This window comes from Silene latifolia, chromosome 6 (assembly GCF_048544455.1).
Source record: "Silene latifolia isolate original U9 population chromosome 6, ASM4854445v1, whole genome shotgun sequence".
NCBI lineage: Eukaryota > Viridiplantae > Streptophyta > Magnoliopsida > Caryophyllales > Caryophyllaceae > Silene > Silene latifolia.
Genome location: NC_133531.1, coordinates 136154986 through 136175267, shown reverse-complemented (window position 1 = coordinate 136175267; position 20282 = coordinate 136154986). Strand labels below are relative to the sequence as shown.

At 35.8% G+C, this 20282-nt stretch overlaps 2 protein-coding genes across 2 annotated transcripts; both read left to right on the top strand.

Annotated features, from left to right (window-relative positions):
• Positions 1-286: 286 nt before the first annotated feature.
• Positions 287-12012, top strand: LOC141587356 (beta-ketoacyl-[acyl-carrier-protein] synthase III, chloroplastic). Its single transcript, XM_074408822.1, has 8 exons — positions 287-690; positions 2001-2149; positions 2758-2894; positions 3503-3608; positions 8406-8524; positions 9800-9864; positions 9962-10184; positions 11413-12012. The coding sequence occupies exons 1-8, from the start codon at positions 488-490 to the stop codon at positions 11632-11634; spliced, it is 1224 nt and encodes a 407-aa protein (XP_074264923.1). The 5' UTR covers positions 287-487; the 3' UTR covers positions 11635-12012.
• Positions 12013-12814: 802 nt separating this feature from the next.
• LOC141585781 (protein INAPERTURATE POLLEN1) lies at positions 12815-14153 on the top strand. Its single transcript, XM_074406831.1, has 2 exons — positions 12815-13669; positions 14067-14153. The coding sequence occupies exon 1, from the start codon at positions 12911-12913 to the stop codon at positions 13667-13669; it is 759 nt and encodes a 252-aa protein (XP_074262932.1). The 5' UTR covers positions 12815-12910; the 3' UTR covers positions 14067-14153.
• The last annotated feature ends 6129 nt before the right edge of the window (positions 14154-20282 follow it).

Sequence of the window (20282 nt, the reverse complement as noted above, 5' to 3'; positions counted from 1 at the left end):
TTGTATTCAATTAATTTTAATTTTTGTTGCAATTCTTGTATGACATATTATTATTATTATTATTATTAATGAAATTGATCTTTACTAAAAAAAAAAAAAAAAAAAAAGAGTAAATTTACACCCTCTTTGTAGATTGCAACGATTATAAATGAAAATGTATGCTCATTATTATCAACGGTTAACACCACGATTTTTAAATAAAACAAGAAAAAAGAAAAACAAAAGGTCCTACCATCCCCTCACCCAACTCACCATCCTTTGGAGTCTCCGCAAAAAGTGATCTTTTATTGCATTTCAATTTCAATTTATTAGTCCTACTAATCAACTAAAATAAACTACTTTCATTTTCTATTTCATTCATTCATGGCTTCAAATTCAATACATTAATTTTCACTCCAATTGCTAAAGATCTCTCCTTTGTAATGCAATTTCACCTAATTTTGTTCACCAATTACAAATTTCCTCTATAATCTCTGTTACTGCATCAATGGCGACTGCATATGGAAATGGGTTCATGGTTTCACCTTCAGTTTCTCTAAAACAAAGAATTTCTTCATCTTTTGGGTTAAATGGATCTGGGTTTTGTTCATATGTTAGTTTTCGCAAAAGGGTATTCTTCATTTCCTCCATTAGTGGCGGTGTTGATAAACAAGCAGCTGGTGTTTCTCCCACTGTATCAATTTCTCCAAGGTAATTTTAATTACTTTATTTATTGTATTTTATTCATAATTTCTTTTCATAATTAGTACTTTTATGCAGTTAGAAATGAGGTGGTTGCATTTTTATGGGATTTGTGTAGTGCAAGTTGATGTCTAAAAATTTCAGACTGTAAAAAATGGCAATTATAAGCACATTGGGGCTTCATTTAATCATGTGTGTGGCGCGTTCGCGCGCGTCTGTGAAAGAGAGGGCAATGCTAGAGATAGGAGTTATGATCTATGGAAATGTTTGGATGTTAGAAAAGTGTATATCAACAATTAAAAGGCTAATTGTTGAAGAGGAAGTCACTGCATCATATGGGATTTAGTTGCGGAACCAGGATTTGTAGTTAGGGGAGAAAGTATTACGAGTAACTTTTAACTGGAAATGGAGATTTTTTTCGTTCCTCTGTGGGTAACTGCCACTGATGAGGTTTTAAATTTCTTGAGCATATGGTTTAGGATGAAGATTGAAGATTCTCGATTTTCTGTAAGAGCGAATCTTGCTCAATGTTTATATAAGTGCATGTTTTAGAGTGTATGTCCATATGAATTTAGCTATCTTGCTTGGTCATTTGGAGGTTTAAGGTCTCTTTTTAGGTAGCCAACATACTTCTTGAGCAGATGTAATCCTTTGATCCAGCTCACCATGCTCCAAACTTGGATATTATCGAGCAGTGTTAAAAGTTAGGTTTGTGAGGCATTTGAACATGCAAGTTTAGAGCTCAATGTTTCAAGTAAGTCGGATGACTCGGATGAGATAGCTGAACATGCTACTGTAGAGCTCACCTTATTTTGAGTAATGTCCCACAAGCCAAGTAGATGTAGATAGTGTGAATGTGTGATAACCCACACTCTTGCAATGTCGATTTCTCCTAAATGTAAATACAACAATTTGCTACCAAATAAGGCTACTTTTTTTGAGAAGGTAACACTGTGATTTTGTTCATGAGTAGGGCACTGCAATAGTGTACACCTAAATGGACCCCCTGTCAATAGGTCTTTTGGATCACTTTGTGAAAACTGTATATCAAATAGACAAATACTCTGCTGTAACTTTGTTGTGAACGCTGTATGGGAATTTTCAGGCTTTTTTTTTTAATTGTTTTAATCTTATTATGAATGAGAGAATGTATTTAAGGCACAGGCTCAGTTATACGTGTACTTGTTAGATGTTGTTTGATCTCTTTCTCGTCTCTCCTATTCTATACGCCTGAACTTCTGATGAAGTAATTGGGCTGGGCGCTCCATTTATTCTTCTGCCTATAATATGAAGCATCTGATGTATGTCTTTTATTGTAGGCTCGTATACCAAGGTTGCAAACTTGTTGGCTGTGGCTCAGCTGTACCGAAGCTGCAGATCTCCAATGATGACCTTTCCACAATGATTGAAACTTCTGATGAATGGATATCTACTCGAACTGGGATTCGCAACCGCCGTGTACTTTCAGGTATAAATATTTTGGCAGATGGTTGGGAGTGGATTGAGTATGTGACAAAAAAAAAAGCTTATGAAAGTTCAAGACGCAAACAATTACTTCCTATATTCAAATAGGTCGTATACATGTGCTTTTTGCGGGTGTTCCGGCATATGTTGTATATGCAGATCTTGTTGGTATAATTTCATTTCTGAAAATGACCAAAACACCCAAAATGCCCCGCCCCCAACCCCACTTGCATCACTTTTCCGATTCTTATTAAGTTATTAAGCTGCATCCCTAATGGCCAACAACTTCATTTGTATTTGCTTTTCCTAAATTTCCGTTCCTATAGCAAATATATATTGTGTACAGCTTGCTCACAGGGGTATAACAGATAGATTTCTTGTTCTGAATTACTTTCTACCCTTTCTAAATACTGCTTGGTGTGAGCCATGATACGATAGCTTCTCAGACTATTTTTTTTGCTTTTATATCTGTTTTAGTTTTAAGAATAAGAGCTGTAAACAATGCAAAACTAATCAAACAGTTAAAAGCACAAAGTTTTTTTGTTTCTTTACGAGGCATTCACATCTCTTAATTAAAGACTAAAATGGCTGTCTGCTCGTTTAATATTATAGGTGATGATAGCTTAATAGGTTTGGCTTCGGAAGCAGCAAAAAAAGCTCTTCAGATGGCCAAGCTCGATCCTGATGATATTGATCTTGTCTTGATGTGCTCATCTACTCCTGAAGACCTCTTTGGCAGTGCTCCTCAGGTGTGTGCTAACATTATGTTCTCTTTTATAATTTTTGAACAATATTCTACTTTTTCTCATATTCTTCGAAAGAAAGTCAGGAACAAGAGTTTCTATCCTACTCACTTCTTTTGGAACTTGGTTATATTCTATCAGATTCCTCGGGAAGAATTCTCCCTTATATCTACTTTGAAAATTTTCTTGTTAGAGGTCGGAAAGTAAAGCGGCTGTTGCTTTTGACTGCTTATAGATCATTGGCCTCATCCCATACTCCCTACTAAGCTACACGGAAGTATGCATGTTAGGGCTTCTGAGGTCGCGGTACACCGTGATTTTTTTTTTTTTTGTGATTTTGTCCATTATTTGTGCAAAAAAAATATAAATACGTAGATTCACTTAATAATATATTTTAAATCTATTAGGACCCCATCCGTCACTGACATGCTCTATGCATGTATGCAATAAAGGTTCACCGACAATGATAACTGATAATTGGTAGAGGCTATGACAGTAATCAGAGCCTATATTGGGATGTATGTTGACATCATCTGCGTATATTCTTCAGATGCCTGCTCTGTAAATTTATTATACACCAATATAACGCCAGCCTTTTTATTATTATCATTTAGGTACAAAGAGCACTGGGATGCAGCAAAAGTCCATTGGCCTATGATATTACCGCAGCTTGCAGTGGCTTCATGCTCGGACTGGTCTCAGCTGCTTGTCACGTAAGGGGTACTGACTTTAATTTCGTTGCTCTATTTTAGTTATGTTGGGAATTGGGATAGTTTATGTGAGAAAGTGGAGAGAAATATGTTTGATAGAAGGAAATACTTTGTGATTGAAATGTTTTAGTTTGATTGATATTGATTGATAATAGAATTGATTGAATTGATTTGATTAAATTACAATGCCTTGGATTACATGATATTTATAGGTGATACACACCCTTTCACATTCTAGGATACTTTTCATATTCTAGGATGTATGCTATGAATCATCTAGATTCATAGTACATGCATACATTGTACATGAATGATCTAGATTACATGAATCATCTTGATTCATTGTACATACATATGCCTGAATAATCTAGATTCATGGTATTAACTAAATGCATGAATCTAATTAAATCTAGAAAAGTCTCATTATTTTAACACTCCTCCTTAGAGACATGTGGCCATAACTCCGAGTTTGAGTCTTAGAAACTCAAATCTGTTTCTTGGTAGAGCTTTAGTAAAAGATATCAGCAAGTTGATACTCGGTAGGACAATAGATAAGCTTGACTTCTTTCTCTTGCTCTGCATCTTGAATGGCATGAAATTTGATCTTCATATGCTTTGTTTTGCTGTGACAAACTGGATTCTTAGTAATAGCGATCGCTGATTTGCTATCTACTAGAACCTCTGTTGAATCGTCTTGTGTGTGACCCATATCGGCGAGTATCTTCTTTAGCCAAATAGCCTGATTAACTGTAGCGCTTGCTGCCTCGTACTCTGCTTCAGCTGTAGATTGAGCCACAACACCTTGTTTCTTAGACATCCATGAGAACATCCCGGAACCAAGTGTGAAGGTATAGCCAGAAGTGCTTTTCATGTCGTGAACTGAACCGGCCCAATCGTTGTCAGAATAGGCTGTCAATTTTGGCTCTACACCGGATTCAAACATAACTCCAAAATTTGAAGTTCCCCTTAGATATCTCAGGATTCTTTTCGCTATTCCCATAAGTCATGAACCTAGAAAGTAGGCTTGCCGCAAACAGATAAAGCAAACTACCCACAATGCTTCTGTATAGCCTTGCATCTGCCTTCTGGTTGCCATCATATTTGGATATATGCTCATTAATGGCCAGTGGTGTTGCTACTGGTTTGCAATGGTGCATCTTGAATTTTTTAAGAATATCCTGAGCATACTTAGCTTGAGAAATAAAGATCCCATCTTGAGATTGGTGAACCTCCATCCTAAGAAAATAGTTCATGAGACCCAAATCTGTCATCTCGAACATCTTCTTCATCTCCTCCTTGAAAGTAACAATCATGTTATTCCCAGTAACGAGGAGATCGTCAACATAGAGGGAGACTAAGAGAAATTCATTGGCTCCTCCCTTCTTCACATAAAGTGTATGTTCATTTTTACTTCTCACAAAACCTTGCTCCATAAAATATGAGTCGATTTTTGTGTACCATGCTCTAGGCGGTTGTTTCAAACGGTAAAGAGCCTTCTTTAATTTGTACACACATTCTTCTTTTCCCTTGGCAACATAGCCTTCGGGTTGATGAACAAAAATTTCTTCTTCAAGTTCACCATTGAGGAAAGCCGATTTGACTATCAAGCTGATATATTTTCCAACTCTTATGTGCTGCCAAAGCAATAAGAGTTTTGACGGTGTCTAGTCTTGCTACCGAGGCAAAAGTATCTCCATAATCAACCCCGGCTTCCTCTGCATAGCCTTTGACAACCAATCTCGCTTTATATTTGTTGATCGTGCCATCGGGATTTAATTTGGTCTTATATACCCATTTGACGCCGATCACTTTCCTGTCTTGTGGTGGATCAACAAGCTCCCAAGTGTTATTTTTGATGATCATGCCAATCTCATTTTTCATTGCTTCCTGCCACTCTTTGGTTTTGGCGGCTTCTTCATAGTTATATGGTTCATTAGTTGCAAAATAGCATGATTCACACAACTCGGAATCCAAATGAACAATAGGACAATTTTGATAGATAATCAGATAGAGATTTCTTCTCATCACTGGAATGAGGGGATGATGGCTCCGAATCGCTATTTTGTGGTGTGGAAGAGGAGGTAGGCGTGTTACCAGCTTTGCGAGGAGTGCTTGGTATACACTCTACTGGCTCTTGAGGAGATGAACCAGAATCTTCAAATATCACACTTCTTCGTTCAACTTTCTCTTCTTCCCAATTCCACATAGAATTTTCATCCAACTCCACATCTCTACTAATGATAATTTTCTCAGTATTAATGTTGAAAATTCGGTGGCCCTTTGATTGTGTGCTATAATAGAGAAAAATTCCTTTCTCGTCTTTTTCATCCAACTTGGTCCCCTTTTGAGATGGAATGTGAACATAAAGACTGATCCAAATACTCGAAGATGTTTGGCTGTCGGCTTAATTCCACTCCAAGCTTCAATTAAGTCACTCCTTGAACTCCTTTAGTAGGGAGTCTGTTTAGCAAATAGACCGAAGTATACACGGCCTTTGCCCAAAATTTCTTTGACAAATTTTTCTCTGCGAGCATGCAACGAGCCATCTCCATGACTGTTCTGTTTTTTCTTTCTCAAAATCCATTTTGCTGAGGTGAATAGCCAACTGTGAGTTGATGCTCGCAAAACACCCTCGTCTTCACAAACTTTATCAAATTGGGAGTCATCTTGCACCCTGTTTGTGTCTCCACTAGAGCTTTGAATTTCTTGAAAACATTGAACACATCTGATTTCTCACGCATGAAATATACCCATGTCATACGAGTATAGTCATCAATGAACAAAATGAAGTACTTATTCTCGCTTAAAGAAGGAGTTTTGTGGGGACCACAAACATCGGTATGAACAAGCTCAAGTTTCTCCTTTGGTTGCTTACCAAGTTGACATGCATCACACAGATTTTGGATAGGAAGCAAAGAGGGAATATCACGCACCATGTTCTTGTGGTATAAGAAATTAAGCGCACCAATGTTGAAGTGCCCATATCTCTTGTGGCAAAGCCATGTTTCATCACTTTGGACTTTGTTAGCCTGATCCAAAGATGTATCCCAAAATAGAGAAAATGCCTTGTTTTGCATTTTGATTTTAGCAATTTCCCTTTTTTGTGGATCATAGATGATGCAATGTTCATCTTTAAAGATTACGGAATAGCCATGGAGCATCATTTGAGGTATACTCAACAGGTTTTCACGTCACCAAGATCAGGTACTAAGAGAACATCATTGATAAATTTAGTACCTTTCTTAGTTTGGACAGCAATGGTTCCCTTTCCTTGTGTCTCTAAGACAGCTCCATTTCCCACACGAACATGAGACTTGTTTGAAGTATCAAGTTCACTGAAAATCTTCTTATCATGAGTCATATGGCTTGTACAACCACTATCGATAAGCAATTTTTTGACAAACTTGAAATAGATGATCCTGAATTGCTTGGTGGGTGGACTGATCTTGTGAGTTTTGTTTGGCTTTAATTTTACAATTTTTCTCAAAATGGCCAAACTACTTGCAAAATCTACATTGTAGTTTGGGTTTCCCTTTAAACCAACAATCTTGTTCTGAATGATTGTTTTTGCCGCAAGTGCCACATGGAGGAAATTTTCTAGGTGTGGATGAACTATTGTTACCCTCCACATGTTTACCATTACCTTCTTTTAGATAAGGTAACTTTGATTTGTGCTTAGTTTGGAAAGCACCTTCAGTTGGGCTTTCATCGCTTTTGATGAATTTTTCCTCGTGTGCCAACAGTGAACCAAACAACTCGGTAGTGCCGAGTGTACTCAGATCTTTAAATTCTTCAATCATAGAGGCAATAGTATTAAACTTACTATTGAGAGTTACTAGCACCTTTGGAACGATTGTGTTATCGCTAGTACTTTCTCCATAAATTTGCATTTGATTTACAAGTTCCGTTCTTGACGAATATTCTTTAATGTTTTCGTCGTCTCTCATCTTTATATTTGCATAATCTCTTCTTAGTTTATTGAGTCTTACAATCCTTACTTTCTCGGACCCATGAAATTCCTCCAAAAGAGTGTTCCAGACTTCTTTTGCTGATGATGCCCGGATGATTTTTGGTGTTATGCTGTCCGAAACAGCACTATGGATATATGAAAGTGCCCTTGCATCTTTCATTTCAACAGTTTTCAGTTGTTGTAATTTTGCAGCGGAATATTCACTTCCTTCTACTCTTGCTTCAAAACCCTTTTCCACAATCTCCCATAAATCACAAGACTTTAAAAATAGTTTCATTTTGACACTCCAATAATCGTAACTTTCTCCTGCAAAGTTTGGGATTGCAGGGAGAGAAACACTTGAACTTGAAGCCATACTTCAAGGGGCCCTTTAAGATCCTTAATGTCTCTGATGCCAAATGTTGGGAATTTGGATAGTTTATGTGAGAAAGTGGAGAAAAATATGTTTGATAGAAGGAAATACTTTGTGATTGAAATGTTTTAGTTTGATTGATAATAGAATTGATTGAATTGATTTGATTAAATTACAATGCCTTGGATGACACGATATTTATAGGTGATACGCACCCTTTCACATTCTAGCATACTTTTCATATTCTAGGATGTATGCTATGAATCATCTAGATTCATAGTACATGCATACATTGTACATGAATGATCTAGATTACATGAATCATCTTGATTCATTGTACATACATATGCCTGAATAATCTAGATTTATGGTATTAACTAAATGCATGAATCTAAATAAATCTAGAAAAGTCTCATTATTTTAACATTTTAGTTACCTTGCCTTACACTCTTCCAAATATTTATTAATTTCTTTGTGAATTCCAGGTGGTGGATTTAAGAATGTCTTAGTCGTAGCTGCAGATGCTCTTTCGCGTTTTGTTGATTGGACTGATAGAGGAACCTGTATTCTTTTCGGGGATGCTGCAGGTGCGGTGGTAGTTCAGGTAGGCTTCTTATTTTCTCTCAGTCCCTTCTACCTCCGCCTTTGATTCAGGTTCATTGTATGTCTAGAGATCACCCATCTGGTATACGGAATTACAACAATGGGATTTGTGTGCTTGTATTCTGTTTTCATAGTTACAACTTTTTTTTTGTATTAATTTACTACGGAGTTGTCCCAGCAAAGATTTGATGTATTCTATTTTTATCCATCATAGTTAATAGTTTACGCTCCCTTTTGTTATTGTGTTGGAGAATATGTATGAGAGTAATGACATGCGCTTGGATAAAAAAAAAAATCTAGCGAAAAGCAAACAGAAGTGGTTATGGCCTATGGGATTATGGGAACACATAGCTAGGTAGTAAAGGTGAAAAAAATTAGTTCGTACATGGCTTGGTTCCACTACTCAGCAAGCAGAGGAAATGAAAGTCATCTATTTTATCCAGTGTGAATATGATAACTACCCTTGATTTCTCGGTAAATAGTGTTGATGGTTGACTGTTTGATAATTTTCTTTTCATTTTCTTTTACTTGGTTTATTTACCGTTGACAGTATTGGTGAATTCAAACTTAGACGGATTCGGATGATGGTTCATGTTAGCCGGTCCCAAACCATGTTGGGACTAAGGCTTTGTTTTTGTTTGCTTGATAATTTTAGTACGAACTTTTTGTCAAACAATACCCAAAATTTATGCCACTTTGAGAAAATATACCTAAAGTTTTATTTTTTTGTCACACACTACCTAATGTTTAATCTTATTTTTGTAACTAACTATGAAAATTACTGTTCCGGCGAAAAAGGTCAAGTTTTTTTTTTTTTTACGTTGACTTGTCGTATCTTTTTAAAAAATTACCTAACGCTGTTCCTATTTTGTAAATTAATACCCAAGTTTTGCGCTATTTTCTCAAACTATTTATCATTCTTCTATCATCCATCTTTATCTTCATTCTAGTTATTGTATCTTCTATTTTAGAGAAGAACTTAAGAATTACTTCTAGTATAGTTCCGATAAAAATAAACGACAAAGGCTATAATATCGGTCAGTCAATGTCGGTTTTTTTTTTCTTTTTTTCTTTTTTCATGCCGGAAAAGTGATCTTAGTAGTGTTTGACGAAAAGAGTTATTAAGCTTTAGGAAGTGTTTGACATAAAATAGAACTTTTAGGTACTTTTTCACAAAAATTACTTGATTTGTAGCCTCGTAGGTAGTGTCTCACCAAAAAAAAAAAAAAAAACCTCTTAATGTTGCTTAGTGACTTTGTGTCTGATATTATTGCAGGCTTGTGATGTTGAAGAGGATGGTATTTTCTCTTTCGACCTACATAGTGATGGTGATGGTATAAGGTATGCATGACTCTTGTACTCTTGTCTTAAGGAGTAAGACTATAGGGGCGAGCATTATGTATGTGAGTTCTCAAAATCCTAATCGTAATCGTTGCAGGCACTTAAATGCATCTTGGAGGCCCGATGAAACAAACGAGGCCGTAGGTACAAATGGTGCTTTGACGGGTTTTCCTCCCCGGCGTTCATCGTACTCGTATATTAATATGAATGGTAAAGAAGTCTTCCGCTTCGCTGCCCGATCTGTGCCAGTGTCCATTGAGGCTGCTCTTCAGAAGGCCGGTCTAACTAGTTCCAATGTTGATTGGTTGCTACTTCATCAGGTAATCATCCATAACTCACTTCAGTTTTAATTTACCCCTAAATTTATCTGCATAACACATGATCGACATAAGTGACTCGTCCCAGACGACCATATCCAAAATGACCCTATAATGACAGTATGACACTTAAATGGACTAAAATCTGATTGACCTGATCCCGTAGTAGACCCGGATGCCCTGTTTTGCTAGGCATAGATATGAATTTGGTTACATGTTTTGCGGGGAAGTGGTGATTAACCCCCATAACTTTGTGCAATTGTGAAATTAACCCCCACAACTTTCAATTGGAGTGATTAGGTCCCATAACTTACATAATAAGTGAAATTAAACCCCTTTATCAAAATTTCACGAGAAATTCAATTTATCATATCACAAAAGTAAAAATGGTTATGTTCTTTTGAAAAATACGAAATAAAATTTTTTAAAAATTAATCAAAAATCTCACCAAAATATCATTATATACCAACAGCTATACCAACACGTGTACATATAACATACTAAAATCATACGTTTCACATAGTAAAACCATTTTTTTTACATACGTATGTAATTCGGTTTGATTTTTTTGGAAAAAAAAAAACAATTAACAATTTTATGTGTAAACTTGTTTTAATTGTTGAAAAGTAGAAATGTTTGAATATTTTTTTTACCCTTTTATTTTATTTTTTGTCATGAAAATATTTTATTCCGACTTCTGATTTTAACACAACTACCTAACAAAATATTTTGCAATTGTAATTTTTTTACAAAAATTTGAAAAATCTGTACTTTATATAAAAATAATAAATTGTTGATTTTCGTAAAATATTTTTATTTCTATTTTATATAATTTATGTTTTTTTTTTTGATTAAATTATTAAAACTTTTATTTCGTATTTTTCATAAGAACATAACCATTTTTACTTTTATGATATAATAAATTGAATTTCTCGTGAGATTTTGATAAAGGAGTTTAATTTCACATATTATGTAAGTTATGGGACCTAATCACTTCAATTGAAAGTTATGGGGGTTAATTTCACAATTGCACATGTTTTTGAGTAAGACCATACTGATATAAGACATGGTGAGCTGTTCATGTCTTGATTGTGAGTCTTCAGCACGGAAATTTAATAACTTTCCGCAAAGCCTTAATCCTCTACCTCATACCCCTATCTTTCCATGTAACTGTTAAACAAATTATGATTTCTGCCAAATGCCAATACAATGGTATAAACTGGAAGTGCAGGCAAACCAGAGGATCATAGATGCAGTTGCAACACGTCTGGAAATCCCATCAGAGCAGGTCATATCAAATCTGGCAAATTACGGAAACACGAGTGCAGCATCTATCCCCTTGGCATTGGATGAAGCTGTTCGCAGTGGGAGAGTCAAGCCCGGACACGTCATTGCTGCCTCAGGATTTGGTGCTGGCCTCACATGGGGTTCGGCTATTATTAGATGGGGATGAAGTAGTCTGCCATGACACTTTGTTATGAGATGGCATGTTGACGACGAAGGGGACATAACCGAAGCCCCGGCTGTACAAGATTAGAGGGAGCATGACGTTGGAATTTCGACAAGCTCCAAAAATGAGTGTAACCTTATTTGTTTAGACACCATATTTATTGTTCAATTGTTGCATATCGTCTTCATTGTGTTTGTTGTTCCCTGGACAAATAAGTCTTGAACTTGATGCCATAGCGGTTCCTCTTGGTTAGACCAGCAAAACTAGGTTTTACTGCAAGCAGCTATTCATATCCCTTAAGCTAGACACCCCCATTTATGTATAACTGATTTTGTTGTACTACTCTTTGCAAAGTTATCAAACCAAATGTACTCACTCATACATTTTATTTATTTATTTATTTATATTTAATATAATTAGCTACGTGAGAGTGTCTCATATAAGGCTTTGCAGATCGATATACTATGGGAAAGACGATATATGTCGAGTACATCTCAAACCAAAGAAGCCATGTATAAAAATACACGGAGAATCTATAAGGCTCGACCCGCTGAAGAATGAAAACTTCAAAAAATTAAATTGGAATTTTCGAAATTTTTTCAATTTTACCTTGTGCCATTACTTGCCCGCCTTGTTGAAAATTTTCTCCTCTTATAAATCCTGACTTTATCATGTTTAGTGTTTATAGCAAAGAGTAGAAACATAAAACCAGATTTACAACTGATGGTATAATCCATCCATAACCACTGTCTTTAAATTCAACATATCATTAACCATTTTATTAGCCCGCCTTGAACCACAAAAACTATATCCCCATTTAATCTCCATCCAACAGCCAATACAAGAGACTAATCCAAACACCGTCGTCTCCACTTCCGTTGACTCGTTACACCAGGAAAAAAAAAAAAAAGAAAGTTACCGTTTTTCCACGAAAAGAAATAAGGAGTTATTGCCCACATTTTTTTGTTATAATGAGTCATTTTGAGCCACGGTCAATAATAAAACGGTTCTGAAAAACAAATAAAGAGAAACGGAAAAATCGATCTCCCATGGGCCCCTTACAAGAGACCTAGGGTTTTTAGAATAATAAATTAAAACTTCCCTCCAAAATCCCAAATCAGTTACTCCGACCCCACAAAACGAACTACCATCCCCAACAATCAAATCACACACACTTCCCAATTCCTCTGCTTTCATTCCCATTTTCCCCAAATCAAGAAACCACCATTAACAAACCCTAATTTCACCATTAATTCTTCAAATTCATCATCAATCAAACATGATTAAATCGATAGTTAACCGATTCAAGAACACTCGACAATTCAAAGATTTCTACAAAGATTGGATCACAACCTTAAAAACCACCCTCCTTCCTCACTTAACCCATACTCTTTTCGACATCGCCACGCCGCCGGACCCACTTACCCTAGCAACCCACGTCAACCTCATCCTCACCCACTTCACCACCTACTTCGCCGCCCTCGACGCCGCCACCACCAATGACGGTGTTGATCAGCTTCTATACCCTTCATGGCGTAGCGATGTCGAAAAACCCTTCTTATGGTTAGGAGAATTCCACCCTTATATCTTCACTAATCTCCTCCGTTCATTCTTGGAAACCGACGACAGTGACGAGAACGATAATGGGTTCGACCCGGAATCGTTAAACAGGCCTTGTAATGCTTGGAGGAATTTGGATGGGTCATTAGGACATAAGATAGAAAACATTGAGTGTGGGTTAAGGTTGATGGTTCCTGCTATTGCGAAACGGGCTCGAGAGGCGCAGGCTAAGGTGGTTAGAAAGATGGCTGTTGGGGTTGATGTGGGTGAGGTGGTTGGTGATGTTCTTGAGGAATTGACTTGTGTTTTCTTGGATGCTAATAGATTGAGAAGGAGTGTTGTTTGTGATATTGTTGGTGTTTTGAATGTTAATCAAGCTGCTTTCTTTCTTCATGGACTTGCTCAGTTTTATGTCGGGTTTTGGGATTCGAAGTTGGCAGATCACTTTAACAAGTCTCTTGGCCAATCAAGTTTTTGAGTAAGTTGATTTACTGGTTGTTGTTGCTTATAATTGATGTTATTATGTAAATTGGTGGGTTTGATATTGTTATTTTATTCACTTGTTTGCGCGAATTTTCTTATGAGACGGTCTCACATAACTTTTTGTGAGAATTATTCAGTTGATTCATAGTTTTGAGTGACTTGATCTACTGCTGTTTGTTTTATTCACTCATTTGCGCAAATTCTCTTAGGAGACGGTCTTACGCAACTTCTTGTGAGACGACTTTGTTTGCCTATCAGTTAATGTTATTTCTCAGAATTGTTATGTGAGACCGTTTCTCAAGAGATTAACCGACATAATTCTAAGTCGTGATTGTGTTAATAGATGTAAATTAATGGTTTCGAGTATTCACTGGTTTTTTTTTTGTCTACAGGAAATTATCCAGCTGATAAACCTTGGTTAATTGAATGAGGAGCATAATCATGAATTCATAATGTAAGTGTCGATGTACGAATTTTCTGTTTAGATCAGCAAAGAGATGTTGATTATATGGTCTATGCTGTACCTTGCGAAAAGCCGGAAGTATGAAGAACCTAATTCCTTTGGTCATGTGTCGTTTTTTGCATGTTCACTGAATTCATGTCATAAATTGTATTCTACAGACTTTTAGTAGTCTTATTTGACAAAGATATGGCCTTTTTCTTAGAACAGACGTGTTTCGTTTACTCGTGAGTCGTGATTCTTATATCAAATAAAGATTTCTACTGTGTTGCTTTGTATAACTCTCTAAGAACAGCAAGGTATGTACTTGGTATTTTTCGAGACTGTATGACCATATTTGATCATCCTGTGCATAATGTTATATAAGTCTGTGGTCTGTCAATATTCTGAAGTTTTAAGTGAAGTTCCTGAGCTAAACCTCTATAATAATCATAGATGGCATTGATAAGATTATGATTAATGAAATACAAAAGGGAGCTCATTATTAATGAAAGAACAGACGCGGTAGCAATCTGGACATCGTATCATAACTTGAAAAACCAGCAAACCGAAAATAAAGCTACTACACCAACAACGAAACTAATTAATCTTCGTAATTTATTTCCGTGGTAAATCAATCTCCTTAATGTGGTGGACCGGACTCATGTTGGGCCTGGGCCTCACAATAAACGCGAAGAAGATCACCTTCTTCAGAAGTAAAGCCCAAAGAGTTAAGCATAGAAGGCCAACAATCATGGACAATAGTATGGACCGCATTACAACATTCCGAGCCCAAATATGTTTCGCCATTGTAGAAAAAATTGATGACTTCACCGGTACAAGCCTGAAGCTTGAACAATGACCCCCAACAGTTTGTGGCGTTATTGTCCAGGTTTAGTCGTGTCACAAGTGGATGTGGCTCGGTGTGACTTAAAACGGTGTCTATAGGACGTGCATGGGTGTGTGTTGGTGTAGATATTGCTAGTGCTATGAGAATTGTCACGATGATGTTGAGAGGCCTCATGGTGGTTTGTTTGTGGAATGAAGACAAAAACGAGTGGTAAAAGCAGGAATTTTGAGTAAGGAGTGGAAATTGTTTTGTGGAGGAGATGGTTTGTGGTGATTATATATATAGTGTTTAAGGTAATCAGTTTTGAATTAGCGTAGGAGATGAAGAGATTTGTGATTAAATGATCACATTTATTTGTGTATTGAATTATTGATCATAAGGAGATAAGAAGGTTATAAAACGGTAGTAATATTGAAGGTTTTGTGACATTGATCACTAGCAATAAACACAGTGTAATTCATTGATGTTAATTCAGACATAAGAATGGTAAAATCCCCTCCCTAGGGTCTCTACATTTCTTGAAAGTTGGTTTTTGATTTTCAACTTTATCATAATTCTTTGGTATTGAAATATGAAATATGACAGGAAGAAAGCGAACTGATAAATTAAACTGTGTACATGTTATTTCACTGATTCGATACTTGACAGAATTTTCATGAATGGATAGTTGGGGAACACGAGCAACACCGTAATCCTGAACTAGGAATGATAATGTACGTTTGGGGCGAGCACGCATGGTTTTGTTAACAGGCCGGGGTAAGCGGTATAGGTGGTAGTCTTTTCGAGGCACAGGGACGACAGAATAATGTTGTTAATGTGGTTTAATACACCCTGTATATTGAACAGTTTGCAGTTACACACTGTGTCATGTGGATGCTGTAATGCTTTCTTATCATCAATATTGATTGCAGCATAATAAAGTACAAGTGGAACTAATTTGAAAACTCTAGGCTAGAACTTGTAGTTTTACAGTATTATGTAATTAGTAATTAAACTTATCTGAATTAGCAACTTGTAGTATTTAAAATTCCCTCTAGTTCGATTTTTCTGAAGACAGTTCGATCCATCATTCAGAAACAAGGGCATCAGTTCATATGCCGCATTAGGTGAAAGCTTTGAAGCACGGGGATGCGGAATAATGTTATTGTGTTTAATACACCCTGTATATAGAACAGTAGCTTGCAATTAGACTGTCATGTGGAAGCTTTAATGCTTTTGTTTGTTATCATCAACGTTAGAGCATAACAAACTAGTATCTGCTATAATTTGTCGTTTCGCAATGTAATTAATTGTTAATCTTATCAGAATTACCAACTTGTACTATTTCTTATACGCTACAGTTCCAAGTTTCTGAACACGGACTTATCATTCAGAAAAACCGGCATCAGTTCACCCCGCAAAATACAATCTACTTTCATATTCAAATCAAATATCTGGACTTAGATCTTAGATATTTGATTAATATCTCAGATTCTCATATTCAAAAGACATTGTGTAAGAGATAGTTGTATTCTACGGAGTAGTTATTAATATCTTCAAGTTCTTTTATTTGCTACCTGATGCACATGAACATGATATTATATTTACTAGTGGAAATGTGCTGCCATGGTGTTGTCTGATTAAGCATGTTTTTTTTTTTAATTTCCAAAGGGAGCTACAATACAATTTCGACAAATTTGAACCCTGGTCATAAGAACTACATAATATTAAGATGGCCATATTCCTTAAATATGCTCGCTGTTTTTTGGATTCATGATGAAAATTGCGTTGAGAACTTGAAGATATGCATCGACTAATTGCAGCCTCGCAGAAGTGCAGACGATTAAGTGAAACATTTGCTTATTCCAAAGCGAGAAAAAGTAGTAAATCTTCGTTAACTAATCCTGTTTTTATTTTATTTAGTTATATCTGTTATTTTAGCGAAAGACTTCATTAGTCACAAAAACTTAGGAGAGATGGTCTCTCATTAGTTTACATTCACCATTATCATGTGATATAAATATATATAAGCTTCCACCACATAATGCAATTAAAATCAGACAGTTTGCATTACTGTTTTGATCAGAACTATCATGCTTTTAATTAGAACAGCCAGAAATCCTTTGTTTTACATATTAAATGTTATCTTAACCAAAGTATACTATTTGGTTAAAAGACTTTAGAGTTCTGGCCTATTATACTGAAATGTTTTCTTGACCTTTTCAAAATGGAAAATGAGAATGCGTTGCTTGATACCGAGTTTCGATATCATCCTCTTACGGTCTTACATACATCATGTATGGTTGTTCATTAAAATGATATACTTTACATAAAGGCACGTGAGAGAGTACTATCGAGACTCGGAAGAGTGTATCGTTGTAAGTATGAAATGTTCATGGAAATTTGATATGTGGTTTTCCATCATTTGATTGGTTTGGCTATTGAAGAGGTGGAAGGGTGTTCTTAGAATTTAATGGTCACTTTGAAACACAAACGGAATAATATCTAAGTGGATGTCACGTAGTGAAACTTCGGGCACCCAAAATTAGTACTCCCTAGATTTTTACGGTTTGTCAAACATAGCAAATGGTATTATGATATTTTGTGATTTCCAATCTTGGTATACCCTCTTACATAGCCATGGCACGAAGTAATGGAGAAATTGAATACTTCGTATAACTTAAGAGCGTCTGATCATTATTGTGTTATAACGCGGATCACGCACAAATTTGTATTAGAGATGTTATTTTCACTTTTTAAAACATCATTATAAAAATAGTAATGGAGAAATTGAATACTTCATATAACTTAAGAACGTCCGATTATTATTGTGTTGTAATGCGGATCACACACAAATTTGTATTATAGATGTTATTTTCACTTTTTAAACATCATTATAAATCTTCAATCTCTACTCTCAAATTATATATATGAACACATAAATCTGGTGATATAATCCGCAATATAATTTCTTATACATAGACGATTTTTTTTTAAATACAAAATCACAAGTTCAGCCGTCATTCGAAAAAAGCACAAATTCTTACTTAAAACTGATTATATCTGTTTTAAACAAAAAATGAGTTAAATAATTAGATAGGACAAAAAGCAGTCTGCCTTGAAAATGTCACAGAGCTTGTCACAATTCACATCTAATAATACGAGTTATTATTTGATTTATTTGAAGGTTAAAACGAATATGACCATTTTAAAGAAGACAACTACCAAAACAGAGTGATCGGATATGTAATGAACAACTTTTTATAACTCCAAAGTACAAATATATGCTTATGGTAGTTGAATTAGTATTTGACCTATATTAAGGTTAAGACGGATATAATCTTAGATAACGCCAAAACGGAGGGATTGGATATATAATGAAGAACTCTAAAGTACTAATCTATGGTCATGGTAGTTGAATTCCAAGTAGATGCCTCATCAGCACGCTTCATTAGGTGGGGTTACGTTCCTTTTGAATGCATGCATGGACATGCAAATTAAGAAATTCTATATTGAGTATTACTTAAATTGAATTCCAAGTAGATATAATTTTATATTAAATCCGTTTTATTTGTGACGGTCACAACTTAAATTATATGAAGATGTGAACACAATAAATTAGTACGGAGTACTATATATCACCCAATCAACATGCTCCAATTCCTATATGTCTAAGATTTTCGTACGTTTGACCATGAAATAATTTAAAGCTTCTTGTTTGTCTTAGGATGACTTAGCTTGAACTAACCAAAGCTCAAAGGACCGACTAAGACAACTCCAAAATTTTGTAGTTAGGCACCGACAATTCTTTTACGTGCATGTTTTTACGAGGGAAAAAAAGCCAGACGAATATTCGCAAATTCTTGTTTTCAGAAGGATTATTTCCGTTTTATAAAATGACGGGATTTATGATCATTTTATAGCCAAGTGTAACTATTGTTAATAATAGAGGAGAGATATAACTGAATGACTTGATTATCAATGATGGATCAGTTACATTATATAAGAGACTGTCTTGAAGGGTACTCCAAGAATATTCCTAATATTCTATAAGAGATTATTATGATAACCATAATAATATCTTTCCTAATAATAATATAATAATATCTCTAATATAATATCTAATATATTCTCTAATAACTATAATGATCCAACTAGCTAATGTTATAGCTAGTTACTTGTAAAATGGTCTCAAAATTTCGTTTATTTGTTTCAGACCGAAATGACTATAAAGGGAGACCAGACCAACTGATGAATATTTGATATATCTCAATTTACGGTTAATAATACTAGTGTTGGATTTATGTTTGAAGTCTCCTGTTTTAAGTATTGATGAAACCCTTTAACTAGTTGTCGTTAGACCTGGTACACGGTTTAACATAGTCAGGTTGGGTCGGGTCAGATCCGGGGTTTGCAGACTTCTTGTTGATCAGGTGGGCCTCGCTCGGGTCATTTTGGGTTCGGGTCAATTTTGGGTCAACTATTAAAAGTTAAATGGATAAGAATCAGTGTATAACAATAAACATTCGTGTCGGGTTATATTTGATCGGATCAATTCGAGTTCAACTCAAGTTCAGGTCTTGAGTTCAAGTGTCGGATCAGGTTATTCGGGCTGAGTTATTCAGATCGGGGCATTTTTGTTAGCTCTAGTTGTTTTGAGCTTGTGATGTGAGGTCTCGCAGTTAAGACGCTCCATAAGTATTAAAATCACTTTTTTGTTGATAGTTATAAATTTATAGCTTTGTCTAGTAAAGTATCTGTTGAAGATATTCTTCATACTAACAATAAAGATCCTAATCTACGTAAATCTTGCACCAACTGATTGCATATCATTGTATATTAGTCTAGCTTTTATCTTCCCTTGATTCATGTATTTAGTTACCACTTTTGTAGGATATTATTGATAGCTTTCACACTAGGTTTGTACCTATATAATGTTGTAATTATCATTTGCAATATATACAATAACCTTCATACTTCTAAATCTTATATGGTATCATCCTGCCAAACGATCCTAACCCTAATCGTCTTCTTCACCGCAAGCTTCATCACCATGGCCAACCACTCCAATGCCCTCATCCCAAATGTCGATGAACCTAACAAACCCCTACTCTCCATCTCCTTTCCTAATTGTCATCAACTAACTCCCACCACATATCGCTCATGGCGTTTCCAAGTGACCCGTTTCCTTCAAGGCCTCGGCTTATTTGCCTTCCTTGATGGCTCCCTATCACCACCACCAAAAACAACCACAACCACACCCGAACCCACAACCGCAAAACCCAACCCTGAACCCGTACCAAACCCTGCGTACCAAACCTGGTTCAAGCAAGACCAACT